The sequence below is a fragment of the Arvicola amphibius genome, chromosome 1 (assembly GCF_903992535.2).
Source record: "Arvicola amphibius chromosome 1, mArvAmp1.2, whole genome shotgun sequence".
Lineage (NCBI taxonomy): Eukaryota > Metazoa > Chordata > Mammalia > Rodentia > Cricetidae > Arvicola > Arvicola amphibius.
This window is the reverse complement of record NC_052047.1, coordinates 189,887,501-189,901,918: the sequence shown is the minus strand read 5'-3', so window position 1 is coordinate 189,901,918 and position 14,418 is coordinate 189,887,501. Positions and strand designations below refer to the sequence as shown.

The following is a 14,418-nucleotide window of genomic DNA, read 5'->3' as shown; positions in this document are numbered from 1 at the left end:
CTCAGGTCACTGGAGTGGCACAACAAGCAACTTTTCCCATTGACCTGCCTCACCGGCTTCCCATCATTTGATTCATTTAGCTCAGAGTAGGTGATCAGGATGCCAAAGAAGAAGTTCCACTTGGTTTGAGGGTTGCAAGGATCTGAGACAGGTCTGTAAACAAAAGGTCTGGGGAAGATCAAGCCTTGGCGCGCTGGGAGACAACTGTGGTAAAGAGAGTCTGAGAGCGGGACAGTAAGTGAATGCAGGACTAACGTGTATTATCTGATGCCTGGGACCTATTTACACGGAACTCACTCTCCATTTGTAAGCAATGCAGTTCTAGGCAAGCCTGATTCAACCACAAATACCAATGTGTTTCATGCTAGCCTAAGCAGGTGGCTTTGTCTCAGGTGTAGATATGACCACATTTATACATATCCATATTTTAACACCTTAAACTATAAGAGTAATTATTGAAGGGGAGTTTATGGCTTCCTGATCCTCATCCCTAACAGATGTCCAGTGACCCTGGATCCTGTTTATCTCTGAGAATATAGCCTTGTGGGAAGAACTGTGACTCCCTGTGAACTGTTATATTTTAGCTGCTGATGTTTAGACTTTCGTGAGTTAACTTAATTTTTGCCTTTTCCACTTACATAACTCAGACCCAGAAGATGAATCAGTAAATTGAGTTGTCGTATGTGATTGTTCGTAACATGGATTTATCTCTGAGTAGGGAAAGCAGCAAATATTTCCCTTGGAGAACGTGGCTGCAATGTTTGGGGTTTCCAGGCTGAATGTGTATCCTCTCTGAGCAGAGAAGGTGGAGCTGAAGCTTCCCTCTCTATGTCCCTCTCTCTTCCTCTGTGCCTCAGGTCCCCTGGAGCATGTGCACCTGTCGCTCCCTTTTGTCACAACGAAGAACAAAGAGGTCAATGCCACTGCAGTGCTCTGGCCCAGCCAAGTGGGCACTCTCACATACGTGTGGTGGTACGGAAACAACACAGAGGTGAGCTGGCCTTCCTGGTCATCCCCAGTGATAGAGGCACAACTTAATGCTTGCTGGGAGCCCAACAGGATGAGCTGGCTTACGGCTTTGAGTCTGAGGGTAGCCTGAGCTTCCCTGACAGCAGGCCATATGTGCTCATATCCTCACCAAGGTTCCTCCCTTCCCGCACCTCTGTCTGACTTATCCAGCACCCTCTATATCTCTCCTTTGCTTTTCACTTGTGCTCACTAGGTGAACCATCCCTGCTATATCCCTCAGCTAAGACAATGGACTTATTCCTCAAAAGTCCTACCAGAAAGTCTGCAGCCAGACCTCACCAACCAAACCTTCCATCCTTGATGTCACGATGGGGTTGCTGTTTATCTGAAAATTATCACTAGAAAAAAAAAAAGAGAACAAAACAAAGTTCTTCTGTTTCTTTCCCCCACCTTATAAAGCCAACTTTTTAACAAGACACGATGCTTTCCCTATGAAATATTGTGAATCTTGATTTTAAAACTAATCAAGAAAGACAGAAAAGAAGTATTTGTGAGGAATCAGTCAAGAGATGTCAGTAGATTATTTTTTTCTTTTAGGATATGATTCTCTGATTGTATTAAAGCATGACTCTTTCAACTCATTTTTTTTTTCTTTAGAGTCCTTAAACCATTATCCAGTTAGTGCTTGCTTTCATAGCAGCAACTTCCCGGAAACTGGTGTTACAGAATGACATCACACAGGCCACTCCTCCCTATCTAGAATTCACTTCTGAGGCTGGGGCTGCTGAATTCCAATATAATGCTCTATAAATGGTTTACCCTGCAGATGAATACCAGAAAGCTTAGAAATCCCCACTGTTTGTTGATACATTTGAGCCTTCTGGTCTTCATTTACCCAAGTGGTTCATTTGATTAAAAGTGCTCCTAGGTAGGAGAAGTAAGAAGAGACATGTATCCTGTCAATACCCATGGCCTATCAGACATATTGATTTCCCAAGTTCTGACTCAGGATGATACCAGGAGGCAGGTGCTAATTTCTAGGAAAGATGCAAAATTCCTTATGGTTACTCCTGCACCAGCCATCTCATGGACTTCAGCTGACGGGGAAGAACAGACAGTTAATAGAGTGGATCACCAGGATGAGCCTGTCTCTGGTCCCAGCACATGGGAAATGCTGGGACACCTAGAGACGGAGGCTGTTTCAACCACAGTTGTGACTTTCTCTTCTCTCCACGCCCTTGTGTGTTTTAGCCCTTGATCACCTTGGAGGGAAGCATATCATTCAAGTTTACTTCTGAAGGAATGAATACCATCACAGTGCAGGTTTCAGCTGGAAATGCCATCCTGCAAGACACGAAGACCATCGCAGTCTACGGTGAGTTCCCGTGTTTGCTGATGCACCCTTGCCCTCATTCTCAGATGTGATTGGTCCATGATGCTAAAGACTCCTCTGGATTAGAGATGGCAGTGCTTGAGCTAGGATGTTCATAGAGAATGCCATTCACTAGCTGAGCAGTGGTCGGTCATCGTATGCTGGAAGTTTCTGGTATATACAGGGAGAATCTTAGCTCCATTAGTGTGGGTGGGATAGACTGGTACCTCATCATGAGTACGGCTAACTCATTACAATTTTATCTGATATTTGGGTAGTTAAAATTACTTATTAGGAAAAAAATTACTTATTAGGAAAAGGCTAATTCAGAGAGATTTTGTTTTTCAATTCCATTTGAAGAAGACCTTTCCATTATTCAAAAGTTTTTCCTTTTTTTTTTTTTTTTTTTTTTTTTTTTTTTTTTTTTTTTTTTTTTTTGGTTTTTCGAGACAGGGTTTCTCTGCAGCTTTTTTAGAGCCTGTCCTGGAACTAGCTCTTGTAGACCAGGCTGGCCTCGAACTCACAGAGATCCGCCTGCCCCTGCCTCCCGAGTGCTGGGATTAAAGGCGTGAGCCACCACCGCCCGGCTTATTCAAAAGTTTTAAACTTCTTTCACAAATCTGTACTTGAAACAACAACAAGAAAAACTTAATGACACCATTGACAAGAGCAGACCCTCTACTAGACTAAAAGCAATAGAAATGTTACAGTCACCAGAGGCCAGCCAAGAATTGCATGTCAGTTGGAAGAGTAGCCATACAGTACAATTTTGTGATCAGCTGGGGAAACTAATATATTCCAAGTATTAGATGAGATGAAATTTACTGAAATGGAAAGGTAGGATTATTACTTCAAAATGAGAGATTAAAAACAGTTTTTACAGATTGATCCCACTTCGGTAATATTTTTTTTCTGTATAAAATGCTAATTAGTTGGATATGAACTCAGTGTTACCAGCAGATAGTAAAGACGTAAATGTTTATTAATATGAAAGTAGTACATATGTATCATGGGAAATTAAAATTTAAAGAAAACAAGGTTTTAAAACTGGATAAAGAATATGTTTGCTGGCTAAGGAGAAAAAATTTGAAGGTGGGAGGGAGAAAGGATATATGGGAGAGAGAAGTGAGACATTTTTTCCCAAATATCAATTTAACCCAGTTCCAGAATCAATTGCTTCCAATAATGTAATGTAGGTCTAGATTGTTCTTTGGGGAATACAGCTTTCTTTCAATTCCTTGTTGTGCCAACTTGACCTTCAAAACCAGAGAGTAATTTGTAAGCAACTTTGAACATGTCTGAAGATGAAAAGGCCCAAGGATATTGTTCTAGAAAGAGATGGCTCAGCGTGAGAGCTCACACTTTTGCCTCTCCCTCCCGTTTGAAGAGGTCTGATCCGCTTAGACAGTGAAAGGAAATAAACTTAGATATTTCCCAACCAGAGGGCTACTGTGTCAGCATGCATAGTGGGGTGAGCTGTTGTTTCAATTTCCATCCCTGTCTCCTTTCTATGTTCTGGGGATGAATTGAATATTTATAGAAACCCTAGTATAAGGGAAGTGACTGTACTATTTGTAAGTATCCCCCACTGGTGATGGTTGGAATTAGGCTTCAACCCCAGCCCTGGGCCCATGGTCTGAAACTGCCCTCTGTATTAGTTTTTTTTTTCTATTTCTGTCCCAAAATACCCTGAAAATATCCTGTTTCACCTTTCCAGAGGGATAGAGTCCATTGTGCCAGGTAAGACATAGCAGCAGGTGGGGAAGCTGCCTGATAATATCACATCCGAATTCAGGAAGCAGAGCAGAAAGCACCAGACATAAGGTCAGACTATAAAATCCCCAAACCCACAGACAGTGGCATAGGCCCCCCAGTGATGTTCCACCTCCTAAAGCTCAAACAGTGGACCACTGGAGGACGCAGATATTCACATTATGATTCATAATAGAAGTAAAATTACACTTACGAAGTAGTAACAAAAATAATTAGGATTGGGGTCACCACAACATGGGGAACTCTATTAAAGAGTTGCGGCATTAGGAAGGTTGAGAATCACTGTTCTAAAGGTTTTGTAACCTGTATGAACAGTGCTACCAGTTGAGGACCAAGTATTTAAACATGACCATGTGCAGGATATTCACGTTAAAATGACAAGACTCTAAATATGTGACTCCTATCCTTTCCGTGGATGCTCTTCACCTCCTTAGATGGATCCCACTCCCTCTTGGATGTCACAAGTTGTCCTTCTTGTCAGGTGTGTACATGACCTCCTTATGAGAATCTCTGAGAGATTCTTAAATCTAGAAGGTCTCTGTATTGTTCTTATCCAAACCACGATTTACTGCTAGGGAATTGTGGGCAGACATGCGAAATTGCTGGTTTAAAGTCATTCTGCTACTTTGAGACAGTTCCATTAATAGCAATGGTGTCAGTGACACAGGCTAACACTGATGAAGCCTGTTCTAATCACCAGCATCTGTCCCTAGCACTTGAGATATATGAACTGCCTTATTAAATCCTGTGAACAGACTTGAGAGGAAAATTCTATAATTATCCCTGCTTTACAAATGAGAAAACATGGCATAAAAATAATGAACAAACAGAATAAGAATCCTGTGTCTAGAAGGGTCAGTTACACATAAGTTTTCCCTTGCTATGCTTTGGCCCTTATGCTCAGTCTCTTTAAAGTCATCTTCTAAAAGTATAAGTAGGAGATCATCTATCTATGCATCTATCTATCTATCTATCTATCTATCTATCTATCTATCTATCATCTATCTATCTATCTATCTATCTATCTATCTATCTATCATTTATTTATCTATCCTATCTACATACATTCAGTGATCATTTATCTATCTATCTGCCTATCATCTATCTACATACAGTGGGGATGATCTATCTATCCATCCATCCATCCATCCATCCATCCATCCATCTATCATTCCATCCACCTACCCACCAACTCACCTATCTATCTATCTATCTATCTATCTATCTATCTATCTATCTATCTATCTATCTATCTATCTATCTACATATCTACATCCAGTGGGGAGATCATCTATCTCTTAATTAAAAGTATTAATAGAACAGATGGCATGCCCTAACTATCCTTCATTTGTTTTCAATCAGACAAGTTATACAGTGAGTCATACACATGGGTTTGAAATGCTTTTTAAAAATTTATTTGTTTGTGAGTTTGTTAGGGAAGTACTAGTACTGAACCTTAGTGGTATACCTGTGGGCAAGTGTTATCTCACTGAGCAATTGCATATGCCCAGTAATTTGAAACTTTTAATGCGTTGTGACTTCTTAAATAAACATTCTACTGGCCAGAGTTAGACAGGAAGCCTTGAACTTAACTGAAAACAAGGAATAGTGGGTTTTTGTTTGTTTGTTTGTTTTTTCCCAGGGTTAGCTGACAGAAGTGTATTGGAGAGCCTTAGGCAGTATATGGGGTCATTAGTGTGATTAAGCCATCCAAAGCAACTACTGTCACTTAGGGAATTTAGTCTCCACCTTCCTAAAGAGGTGGGAAGAGGACAGCTCTGTCTTTTTTAGTTATAGCTATATTTCAAAGAAATATCTCCCCTATGGTCCTAGGGAAATATGCTCCTAAATTAGTCAGGATTTACCTCATAAATTGACAGAAATAGAATCGACAGCTGCAAGTTTTCTAGATAGAATACCCTAAGAGAGGCTAGCAGGTGCACCCAGAGGATACCTGCATAGAGCTTAGCAAAATAGAGGGAAAGTAAGGACCATTGTGTTGAACGGTAGGAGGCAAGCTATTGAGACATGACTGGGGAAGACTGGTCTGCCCAAGGCCATCAGACAGACCGGAACGAAGATCCTCTAACTTGTTTTCTTTCTCCCCAAACATTCTTGGGCACAGGTCTGCCTTTACAGATGGCAAATGTATTGAAGTGATCTTCTTTAACAGCTTCAAAAAATGCCACTTAATTGGCATTTTATTTTTTTTCCAGTCCTTCTTCATGTATTTGAATTCTTAGGAAGAACATTTCTAAGCCCTTCTATCTTCACCTCATGCTGGTTCGTGCGTTACGTGATAATGAGGAGGCCGAACCTTTTGTGTCCTTCCACTAGGCTAGACAGCTTCCTCTATAGACAGATGAAGTCACTGCCCTGTGAGGAGAGGTTAGCAGGAAGTGAGAATGACATCAGCCTCTGCCGTCGGAGTAAAGTTAGAACTCAGTGGGCGACTCTTCAATGCTGCCATTTATCACACTGCACATTTATATTCTTGTAATTATTCTCCACCCGAAATGAGTCAGGGATGTTCACACGGGTGGCCAGTGACTCACAAAATAGTCAAACTTTGAAAACTATATCTTTGGAACAAAGCCACTGTCATAAATACACATTTTATTATGTAAGAGTTTTCAAAGCATGTGTTTGATAGCGCGTTAGCTTTGTTAGGAAATGCACAAGTGGGCTTTTATGCTTCCTAGATGTATAATTGTCATCACTGAAGTCACTTAGCCCCCACCGAAGCACAAGGACATGCTTGAAACAAGAACTGATTGTCAAATAAGTAAATGAATAATAACAAAACCCTCATGGAAATGGAATCATTTACACATTGAATACACATCCACAAATTACACGGTTTATGCGTGATCTTTAAAAGCCTACAGTTGCTAAGTACAGTCCCAAGGTTAAAAGCACAAAACCTCTGTCCTCATTGACCACACACACAACACACACACACACACACACACACACACACACACAAAACACACACGCACCATGCACACACAAACAATACCAGTGAAGACAAGAAATATAAAGAAGACAAGAAATATCAGATGATGGAATCAACTAGTGCAGAGTATGATGCTCTCTGTTTGGTGGTGAGAATAGCCTCTCAGATGAGAGGTTGAGGGGAAGTCAGGCATACTGTCATGTGGAGCAAGTAGCTGTGGAAAGTGCATGGCATGATGCAGAAGCCATGGGACACAGCCTGGCAGTACAGGGTGCACAGACAGGAATCCCTGCAGGACACAAGGTAGCAGAGCTAGGTTACACTCTGTCAAGTGGGATTAAAGACTGTGATAAGAAAATGCATTTGTCCTAAGTGTAGTGTGTAGCAACTAGCAGATCCAGGGAGACAATACTGTGTTCTGCATGCTCTGTGTGCCCAACACTGAGCTAAAGGTGTTGAAGGCATAAAACACACCCCGACTCTGTGTTCTGAAGCTTACACCAGCCTGAGACCTTAGTGCCGCTTTCTTGAGACAGATGCCAGCTAATGACACAGTGTCACAGAGTACTAAAATTGACCCTTTCTTGGACCACAGGGCTTCCTCTACCATCTGACTCCTGTCCTGCATTCCTTTGTCTAAATGTTCTTCATTCATCCTAGGAGCCCCTTCAATTTCCTCCCAGAAAATCCCTCTAGAAATATCATTGTCAGCTGAATCACCGTCCCACTTCCTGGAGGATCAAGACTAACTCAGAGTCTACAGAGGAAATAAAAATGAAAATATCTCTGATGTTAGGAATGGCATGAAATGACATTCTATGAAACTTATGAGCAACCCCTCTCCTAAAAATAGAATAAGTATTTAAATAAATTTAAGTACTAATACCTTAATTATTATACCCTCATAAAATGACAGAAGCATATGCTCAATACAGTAGTATCATTTAAAAAATGAAATTAAAGCATTAATGGTGAAGAAGAATATTCTATCAAAAAACTTTCAATAGCTTTACAATATTTTTGTAGGTAAGAACTGGAATAAATGGCATTCACATTAGAGGAACAGGGTATGCAAATGTTCTGGCATCATGACATTGCCGTGTATCTAGTATTTCATCCTTGGCTCATTTAATGTCCAGGATTTCAAAGCCTAGAGCTGGGGATAATGGGCAAAGGCTACTGAGCTAGGTATGGGCCAGAGTCTATGGCTTCAGTTTAGCAAAGTTACAGTTAGAGAGATAACAGGGAGAGGAGAGTGACTTTGCCTTTTAGAAGGGTAAATATGGTGAGTGTTTAAGACTTTGTAGGAAACACGATGTTTTGGCTGCTTTGTGGTGCTATTTAACTTGTAGTAATGGACTTACTGTTATATTCACAGAGGAATTCCGGTCTCTTCGCTTGGCCTTTTCTCCAAACTTGGATGACTACAACCCTGACATACCTGAGTGGAGGAGGGACATCAGCCGAGTCATCAAAAAGTCTCTGGTGGAAGTGAGTATGAGTATTCCCTTCTCTCTGTCAGACATAGTCCTTCTCTGTCCTTGAATGGCTTCATGGAGAATGGAACCTTTGCAAAGGATGGAGAAGACAGAGCTGGGGCCCAGAGGAGATGTCAATTTGGTATCTTAATATTTGTGATTCACATACGCATGCCTGTCTTTATTATTGGGTCAGTGCAGCCTTCAGAAACATATGACCTTTGCCCCTATGAAGCTAATCCTTCAAGAAGGACATGGATGTCTGTGACAGTTATGCATGCAGCTGAGTTCAGGATTGGGTAAGGTTTCCATTGGTAAATGAAAACTCAGTGGCTGTGCATAACCAAGGAGAACACTGTCTAGGTGTCTTCAAGAGTGAGTGTAGTTAATAAAAGAAACCCAAGCTCCAGATCCTTATCTGTCACCCCACAGCTCTGAGAGCACATGGTACAGGGTACCGACCCATATGTCCGTGTCTTAATTCTTTTGAAAGATTTCTTTTCCTTCCCAAGAGAAGCTGATCAGTGCCCTCATTTTGTAGAAAAGGCATCTGAGATAACTCCCCCAGACTCTCACAAATAAGTAGGTGACCAAACTCCGTAACTGAATTGAATGTTCTGTTTCTCATGTCTGGGATCTTACAGTGTAACCAACCTCGAATCCTCCTAAGCTTTCTGGAAGAGTAGCAAGGTGATGTGGATTATTCCTCAGTAGGCAGAGGGTTGCTGAAGATAGAAGGAGACATCTTTCTTAGACACTCCTTCCCCTATCTGCTTAGTGAGGCATCTGGTCATGGGTTGGTCAATACAGTGTCCAAACATGGGAAATCATAAACAGTATGATTGCTAGATATGCAAAACTGATATAATGAATATATTTAAAAGAGGGTTTTTTTTTTATTATTATTAGAGAGGCTTGTAGGCTGTGGTCCAGATAGTCTGACAATGGTTGTCTTCCAACAGTAAAGCCCCAAATCTGACAGTTGTTCAGTCCATGAGGCTGAATTTTTCACCTGATCTTCAAAATATCTTGGAATCCCAAAGAACTAGGTTCTAACACTGGTGAATAAATGGCAGATATTCCCAACTTAAAATGGTCAAATTTAGAGGGGTTCTTCCCATCTCAAATGATCCAATCAAGAAAAATTCTCATAGCTGTATTCAGCTGTGGGGGGTTATTTGCCTAGGTACAAAGGGCCTGGGAACCAAGAGGCCCTTGCTGGCCTGAACCAGACTAAACTGGCTATCTGAGAATGCAGTATGTAACTTCCAAGACTGAGCCAGCCTAAGTCTGCCAAGAGACCCAGCAACAGCTGCTGTGACATGAGACCGACAACCTGAACCAGTCTCCAGCCGCCAGCAGAGACCCTGATGCTAGCGCTGCTGCTTCCCCTCCCCTGGTACTGGTGGAGGGACTAAAAGGCTAAAATAAACTGAGCTTGCTGCACCCTGCCTGGCCACCGAATCTGTGCCATTGACCTCATGCCTACTCACCCATTCTCCCAAGTTGAAGTTCAGTGGGACAAAGTAGCAGATCAAAGCAATACCCAGATGCCTGGGTCTTAGTTAATTGAAGATGTAGTTGACAGCCAAGATACACCATCATGTGTTCTTAGCACAATCGGAAGTACCAATATATTATTTTCCAATACATGCTGGAGCTTCATGGAAAACAAAGACACAGTAAAGACACTCAGATAACCTCTGATTAGGAAGGCAATCACATATGCTGCCTGTTAGTATCCACCTTCTCACCTGTGCCTTTATTTATAAATAACTAGCACTGAGAATACTTCAGTTTTCTTGATGTTTCATATTATCTAGCTATATTTAGTAGCAAAATTGAGCTGATATTTATTTTTTGTTCATTTTTACTTTGGGTAAAGAAACTCATGAAAGAGGGAAAAGCCATGTAATTAAAAGTCAGTCTTTGAACTCAGATCTTCAGAGGTAGATCAAGTCTATGCAGTGCTAATGTACTTTAGTCTTTTTACAATAGACAACAGGATAAAGGGAATATTTGGTGGAGAAAGGGAAACTTGTGTTACCTCTAAACAATTGTCATCTGACCTCTGTTTGCATTGCTCTTACCAACTACCACATGAATGGTTCCATATCCTGGTCACCTGAAGGCTCAACGATAGACTACTGACCCAAAAGAAATTAGGATTACTGTCTTTGGAGTTGTCTGTCACCAGTACCACAACTGATTTATTTCTTCTGATATCCAAGCAAGACGGGTCATCCCCTTCAATGAACCCTTTCCCAGACTCTAAAGTCTATGATTTTCTAAGTGCCTTGGTTCTCTGGAAACTGTGATCACCCCCCAGTAGTTCATCAACAAGGCATTAGTTCAGCAATGCTGAGATTTCTGAGGCTGATTTCTGTTCATACCCATTTTCTAGGGATCAGAAACTGTGAACATCTACCTTTCAACCAGCTTCCCAGTGGTATAGAAACACACTGTTCATTAATATTTCCAGTCTGCTGCATGTAATAGCCAACTGGATGTAGAACAACTGTGTTGGATCAACATCCCTCAGGACAGGGTGGTATTGATCTAAAGATAAGGGATAATTAATGCTGTTCAGTTTCCCCAAGAGGCCACTGATCCGTTCTCTTGTCCCAGTTATTTCCCCCATCTTTGAGATCAGTAATTACACTTGGCTACTTCATTAAGTCCTAAGGGACCTCATTAATTGTGCTCCTCCAACAAGAAGGACAGCTTGAGTTATCTTGTTTACAGTTTATCCTGTTGCTATGTGACAAAGCTCCATATAAAAGTGGTTATTGTTTCTTCACCAAATTGGCTTTTGATATGGACATAGCATAATGTTATCTTTAAATGAATTTCTGTCAGTAGATCTTTTCTTTTTTTTCATATAATGAAGATGCTTTGAACTTACTCTCAGAGTTTGAAACTTTGTAGGTGCATATAACAGTATGGTGTCAGCCGTAACCAGAGTTATATTGTGGCATCAAGATAAAGGAATAACAGGAGATTGGTTACATTTATATACCTCACAGTTAGATCAAAGTTCAGTGTTACCAAACCCTTCCCAGGTGACTTTGAGCTACTTTTGACATTGCTGCAGTTTCTGTCTGCCCTGGGCCCCAGATACCTAGATTCCTATTCAGGGAGAGACTAGTCTTAGCTGGGGTGGTACTGAGGGCTGCCTTATTCTAATACTCCTTAGAGTAGATCATGTCAAGTAAATATGAGTCTATAGAGTAATTTATAACTCATTTTAAGACATCTCTGAAGAGCTAGTCTGTCTTCTTCTGAGACCTCTTGAGACTCCCATTGGGTCTTCATGACAGCCCAGTTCTTGCCGCCCACTCCTGCTCCATTTTCTCCATTCTCATAGAAATGAAGAGATTTATTCAGTACACTAGAGCTATTGAGTCATCTTCCAGAGGACCCCAACCTGTAATATATCTTCAAACACACATACACACATACACACACACACACACACACACACACATACTATGAACAGTAGGGCATACTCATGCTTTAAGGCCTTATGGTGAGGAGCTGCATATAACCTTGCTAAGTTACTCAGCATAAGCACAACTTCTAGGCAGATAAAAAGGTACTAATGTCTTGGATTTACTGCTAATTTGGAAAAAAAAACAGTTAAGAAATAATCACTACAGTTGGAAATCATGAAAAGATGTACTAAAATTCATAGCCCTTTTGATGGCTTATAGGAGATATGTAGAAACATCCCAGCAAAATACATAAGACATTCTAAGAAGCATTGTTGGCATGCACAAATATACCTACAGGAAAAGCTAAAACTTGGAGAAATTGTTCAGAATTCCATTTGGCTGGAGAAAAGAAAAAGCCCATGTGAGCTCTGGGTAATTGATTTGAAAAGGGAGAGTGGAACCACTTTATACAACTCCTTGAGCGTGTGCTTAATTCAGTAGCAATGGAACTGATTGCAAGCACGTTAGACGGGAGAACATGGCTGGAGCTGGGCTATAGTAGGGGTAAATGTGAACAGGGTAACCTGCCTCTTTGAGATGAGAATACCATTGCCAAACTCTAGGGTGGTGACCTGAACAGATGACTTGAGATATCAACAGAAAAAATAATGGCATCTTGAAATTTGCAGGCAAATGGATGGATCTAGAAAGCATCATCTTGAGTGAGGTAACCAGACCCGAAAGACAATTATCATATGTATTCACTTATAAGTGGTTTTAAAACATAACTCAGAGAAAGCCAGCCTACAAATCACAATCACAGAAAACCTAGACAATAATGAGGACCCTAAGAGAGATATACATGGATCTAATCTACATGGGAAGTACTAAAAGACAATATCTCCTTAGTAAATTAGAAGCATGGGGACCATGGGAGAGGGTTGAAGGGGAGAGGAGAGGCAGGGAGGGGTGCAGAGAAAATTTTATAGCTCAATAAAATCAATAAAAAAATAAATAAAATTCTACTTAAGGAAATATACGTACAGGCCTAAACGACTGATAAAACCGTCTCTGTGACAAATGTGGAGTCGAGCCTGAATCAGACATTCTGGCTTTGAGCTTAACTGATGACCCAAAGATGCCCATCCTGTCCTCTACTGTCCGCACTACCCGTGTCTCTGTTCCCGAGTCACCACTCCTCCCATTCCCTGCATCTCTATCATCATTAATAGGACTGACCCAGTCTCTGTCTCTCCCACAGGCCACAGGGATTCCCAGCCAGCATATCCTCGTGGCAGTGTTACCTGGCTTACCCACCGCTGCTGAACTCTTTGTTTTGCCCTACCAAGATGCAAACAGAGAAAACAAAAGGTCAACAGAGGACCTGGAGCAGGTGAGTTGCCCAGAACATCTCCCTGCATCATCTCCCTCTCACAGGACATCTCCCTGCATCATCTCCCTCTCACAGGACATCTCCCTGCATCATCTCCCTCTCACAGAACATCTCCCTGCATCATCTCCCTCCCACAGGACTCTTGGAATCTGCATTTTAGCCTTAGCATCAGTGGGCAATTTAATCAGAGATCTGAGAGCAGGTGACGTCTTTGAAGGCCATGCCACTTAGAATTTGGTACTGATTTAGGGTAGTCTACGTTTTGGTGAAGAGATCACAGGTGGAGAGCCAGTTTTGTAGTTTTGTCACTGATATTCATGGATATATCATGCATATGAAGAAATTAAAGACATTAAATTATATTTATAATTTAGCTAAAGTCACAGCAATCCCATAGGTATTTGTGTTGATTAAAGAAAAACTACAAGAAAGCACTTGGACAATATAGTAATTGTTCAATAAGTATACCAATTATATTTATGGCTGTTCTATGATAGCAAACCATTTGGAAATAAGAAAACTAAGTTCTTCACTTTATTAAATAGACTGGGATACTGAAGGACATTTTTGGAAGAAATAATGTTGATAGTGAATAAGTTAAATGATTAATGAAATGACTTTCACAAAGTGGAGAATCAAACAAGGACAGTAAGAAAATGGAAGAGTATATCATGACAAAGTAGCTAGTAGTATCATTATCAGTTATGAGGGTTTATAGTAAAAAAGGTACTTCAACTATTTCAGTGAAAAGCAATATACCAAGCTAGAGGTCAAAACATTGATTAAGGAAATTGATTATATTTTAGCCTGTCCCAGACTGTAATCAAAGTAAATCCAGTATCCAATAAAGCCCATGAGAAATTAGTGCTTTAATTATGGAGAATTTTTATTATCCTGATTGAAAAGTGCATTGATAAAATTACCTTACAAGGAAGGCCAGGCTGTGTATTGAGACTCCTTAAAATAGGTTGCCCACTGATAACCTGTAGTTTTCATTCTAGTTAAGGTCTGTTGAAGCTTTTCTCAGTCACTTAAATAACTGG

The 14,418-nt window shown here is 40.8% G+C and overlaps 1 protein-coding gene across 5 annotated transcripts in view; it reads left to right on the top strand.

The window, feature by feature from the left end:
* Positions 1-14,418, top strand: part of Sorcs1 (sortilin related VPS10 domain containing receptor 1) — a 504,706-nt gene that overhangs the window by 458,423 nt on the left and 31,865 nt on the right. For all 5 annotated transcript variants that reach the window (XM_038329254.1, XM_038329237.1, XM_038329246.1 and 2 more), the window contains exons 20-23: positions 858-991; positions 2,221-2,344; positions 8,449-8,561; positions 13,244-13,375. In XM_038329254.1, coding sequence (XP_038185182.1) covers positions 858-991; positions 2,221-2,344; positions 8,449-8,561; positions 13,244-13,375 — 503 coding nt within the window. The remainder of the gene's footprint in view (positions 1-857; positions 992-2,220; positions 2,345-8,448; positions 8,562-13,243; positions 13,376-14,418) is intronic.